Below are 4,621 nucleotides of genomic sequence, written 5' to 3'. Positions count from 1 at the left end.
GGCCGCCATGATGGGTGAGGGCAGCCTGCTGTAAACCTACACTGGACCGGGGTTCGGATTGGTCGGCCGAGCCGCGGCGCATGCGCTATGCGGGCAGAGCCGGTGGGCGGCGGGCCATGCAGACGTTCCGACATGAGCTTCGTAGCGCTTCTCGGGTGATTAGCCAGTCCGCTTCGCAGTGTAGGAAGCGCGGGTCGGCCTCGGCTTCCCGGCGCCAACCGAGGCGGACAGCCCTGGGCGGGGCGGGGCGGCGCGGCAGGTCAGGCAAGCCCGGCCCCTAGGGCAGAGCAGCTCTGCACTGGTTTTGGGGAGGGCATGGGGCAACCTGTATGGCGCCTGGCCTATCAGAGGCATGAACAGGCAGGCAAAAGAGGTAGGAGACAAACAGTCCAGGCAGGGAAGGGGAAGTAAGGAAAAGAAAGTGTCTTTGAAAGGACCTGTACTTAGCTGCAGGGAGGGGGCTTATACCACAAGGCCAAAAATGGAGAAAGGAGGCGAATCAAGAAGGAAACGATGGGAAAGTTAGGAGGAGGAGGAGGAGAACGACGACGTGGAGCTAGATGAAGCAAGCATGAAACACTGAAGATTCAGCTGAAGACAGCAGGAAGACAATGCGAAGATTCACGGAAAGGGGTGATGTTACATGGCACTTACGGGTCCTGTGGTTACAAGCATACTCTCACGCTTGTGAGCTGTTGCATGATCATTGCTCACACATACATCCAACTTAAATATATACTCCCAACCAGTCCCATCCCATTTATGAGTCCTTGTTGGATGACTTGAGCTATCATCCTAAGATTCAAAACTAACATTTAAAAGAAATTTAAATCCTCAGCTTTCCTACTGATGTTGTCAAAGGAGACAGATGCTGATGGGATAATTTTTTTCGTGAGGAACTAAAGCGAGACCATCAACTCTTCACCCACACAAACAAGCACTTGAAGTCAGTGGACAGACTGTAATCAACTTAGATGGGGATTGGACAGGAATTCCCATTAAATGTGAATGAAATTTAATGGCAGGAAAACAAATAGAAGCTCCTGGTCTTAAAAGTTACGTTCTCTGTCCCTTGCCCTTCCCCCTCCCACCACACTGTTGAAAGGAAGTTCCAGAAATTCACTGTAGTAGAAGTTTAAATTTCCAGGTTAAATTGACTCATGGCCCTTTCATACGCATTTATTCTTGTACCAGCATTGTCCTATACCATACATAGGTGCCCCCCTCCCCCCTCCATTTATACCCTTCTTGCTCTTACAGAGTAAGTATATCTCATTTCAGTCTTTGACTAGAATAAGTAAGCCAAGCTCTTTGAATCTCCATTTCCCAGATTAAATTTTGCCAGGTTCTTGTACAATAGCATTAGTTCTTCTCCATCTCTACTGAAAATACCTCACCTGATTCATGCTGGGATTGATTTCCCCTTTATCACAGGACTGATCCACTAATGTGATTTGCCTATAAGAAATGAATACAATCAAACGTATCCTTTCCTCTGGTTGCCAATTTACAGCAGCAGTTCTTGCTCTCAGTCCTTAAGTGCGGAGCTTTACCCTTTGCAGTATCTGAATTTCATTCTATTTCCAATACTTCAGTTTTCAAGGGTCCAGTCCTCCAGTCTCAAGAGTCCAACCCTTCTACCTAGATGATATTACCCAGTTGGGTTATCAACAATTTTCATTAGCACCAAGGTTATTAATAAATATATTACGGGTGCGGTAGCATCTTTGGAAGCACTTGTATTAAAAAAGTCCACTACTAACCCCCTCACCAACATCATCCACCGTCATCCCCCCTTTACCTGGTTCCACCAGTCCTTTGCAAATTGTACACATCTCCTTCCTCAGTTTAACAAGTAATTCTAACATGGTATATCAAAATGCTTAACTGAAGTCCAGATAGATGAGTTGGATCATATTCCCCATGTCTGGGAAGTCAGGGCAATCTGGTACTTTGTACATTGGGATAATATATTGTTGACATAAGCTTACCAATGCTGTGTTCCTTTTTGTCTGTTTCTTCAAAATTTGTCCAGCCTTGCCTATTAGCGAGGTCCGATTACTGGCTCTGCAGTTCTCTAAAAAACAAAAAAAATCACTCTTCCCCCTGACATTTCTTTAATGTACAGTAGTAACCAAATTTGCTGTTCTTCAAACACAGGGATTAAGGCTAGAAGGGGCCTTGAGTTCATAGTCTTTTCCCTTATACTAAATCAGAATAAAATCTAATCAGGATCATCTCTGACAGGTGCTTCTTTAACCTAAAGATCTGCAGGATCCCACAAACTCTCTTAGCAGCCTGTTGTAGAGCTTAATGCTTTACCATTTGAAACATTTTCCTACTAATTTAAATCTCTCACTGCAGATTAGATTGTTTACTTCTCACCTTCTCTATGCGACTAGAGAGCAACTAATCACCATACCTTTTATTAAAACCTATCACATATTAGAATATTTGCATTCCTCCTTGGTCTTCACTTTTCACCTAGTCAGCTATTTCCCATTTTATATCATGTAACTAACTGCTGCCCCCTACATGTAACAGTCTGCACTTGCCTTTAGTGAATTTCACTGATCCCTGGTTCTCCGATTTGTAAAAATATTTTTTACTCTAGTCCTGTGCTTCTAAATATTGAGAGTTTTGTGTTAGTCACAAATTAAGTGTACTTTTTATTCTGTCAACCAAATCACAAAAATTTGATATAATATTACACCTTAATTTGATAGGTATGATAAATTCCATGAAGGGCTCAGAATTCCATGTGCAAATTCTACAGCTTTTTCAGCTTCCCCAACTTGAACACATTAATCTGAATTTTGCTTCCAACTTGCATATAGTAATTTCCATTTTTACATACTTATTCCAATTGGCCAACCTGCCCATGACCCAGCTATACTTAGATTATAAGTGTGGACCATATTTAAGATTATAAGAACAAATTCTGTTGCATTTCAACTTCATCCTCACTACACAGCAGCCCCACTTTTTCCTCTTCCCCTCCCTCTATTTGAACAACTAAAAATCCCTTAAAAAATACCCCAAACAACCCTTTGCAGAGTCTTACACAGATGAATTTTGGCTGTTTTCATTTTATCTCGACACTTTCTGACCTCAAAACAGCTTCCTTTGCTGATAAATCCCTTTCCCATTCTGCTTACTACTCTCCTTTTTTAGATGGGTGTTCATTCCATTAAGTCCAGAGAAGGGATGTCAAACATCTGGCCTGCAGGTCCCATCTGGCCCATGGACCTTTGCTCTGACCACAGTGGCCTGCCTTCACACAGCAACACCAGAGGCAAAATTCTTGAGGCTCTGGCAGGGATTCTGCCTGCGGTGCTGCTAGGATTGTCAGTGCCCCTGCTCTTGCAAAAGCAATGGCTGCCACTGTGGAAAGACCAGCTACTGTGGTCAGGGCTGGGGCTGCGACCAGCGGAGGAGAATCTGCCCATACTAATATTGTCTCACCTTGTACCTTCATCCACAGTAGCCTTGCATCTTATTTTAACTTTGGCTTATTTTATCACCTGGCCAGGGGTACTCTGTGCTTGTCCTCCTACAGCTTCATTTGGCCACTTAAAATTAACAGTGTAAAACATTACATTTGTTCCTTATATCACATTTTTTTAAAAGACCAAAAAGTTGCTAAAATGTTTTGGTCACCAGACATTTTATTTTGCCCTTCTGCTAATTCACAGCAGCTACGTTCGATCCATTATTTTATTTTTAATTTCATTGCAAAAATGAAAATGTTCTTTTCCTCAAGTGTTTTAATGGCAATATAAAACTAACAGATGTAGACCTTCATCAAAAATTATTACAGTGCTTTTACTGATTACCAAGAAAAATGACTAGAGAATGTTTTTACATAGAGAAAGCTCTAAACCATTTATACTGAATAATCAGCTGCATTACCCAGTGGAAATTATTTTTAATATTTTATCCCAAACCAGACAGGGCTTCCAAGATGGGATTTTTTTCCCCCCAATGGTCTGACATGGAAATATATATTTTAGGGAGCAAGTTCACTAATAAAATGCCATACCTATAATACTTAAACAAGTTTGGTAGCTACCGTGAACTGCCTCCTCCACAATTTAAATCTAAGAATATGATGTTACTAGGAAGGACACACTAAAAGTAGCCAACAAGTTTGACAACAAACTTGTATTAATTTATTTTAGATATAATTTAAGTGGACCCTGAGAATTTAGTATCACAGTGAACATGTAGAAAGTACTTAGAAGTGTTTACTCTTGTATTTTTAACTACTTAGTAGTAGTCCTGGTTCATAACAGGTTGTTTGTGGCTCAAAACAATCTTTTGATTATTTCAAGTTTTCTGTGATGTGAGATTAAGAGAGTTCAATATCTCCAAACATCACTGAGAACAAAACAGAAAATGATCTAAAATTAACCCAGTGGATTGCTTTATATATTTCCCCCATTCTGCCCTATATGAAGCTTGCCTAATGCAAGACTAGTCTTAGTGAGCATCAAGTTTAGTAGCTTGCACGTTAAATTCATTTCCTCAGCAGCTGGATTTATGGAAACAGAATGGCCCTCATGAATTTAGAATTTAAGGGAAAGGCTAGCGTTGAAACCAGTGTGCAATAATTTATCCA

The 4,621-nt window shown here is 41.3% G+C and overlaps 1 protein-coding gene across 1 annotated transcript in view; it reads right to left on the bottom strand.

The window, feature by feature from the left end:
- Nucleotides 1-253, bottom strand: part of LOC102381120 (cytochrome c oxidase assembly protein COX18, mitochondrial) — a 9,868-nt gene extending 9,615 nt beyond the window's left edge. Inside the window, exon 1 of the mRNA XM_025198077.1 lies at nt 41-253. Within this exon, the coding sequence (XP_025053862.1) occupies nt 41-82 (42 nt within the window). The 5' untranslated portion in view covers nt 83-253. The remainder of the gene's footprint in view (nt 1-40) is intronic.
- Nucleotides 254-4,621: the final 4,368 nt, after the last annotated feature.

This window comes from Alligator sinensis, unplaced genomic scaffold, assembly GCF_000455745.1.
Source record: "Alligator sinensis unplaced genomic scaffold, ASM45574v1 scaffold222_1, whole genome shotgun sequence".
NCBI classification, from domain to species: Eukaryota; Metazoa; Chordata; order Crocodylia; family Alligatoridae; genus Alligator; species Alligator sinensis.
The sequence above is the reverse complement of the archived record's forward strand: the minus strand, read 5'-3'. Positions and strand labels throughout refer to the sequence as shown.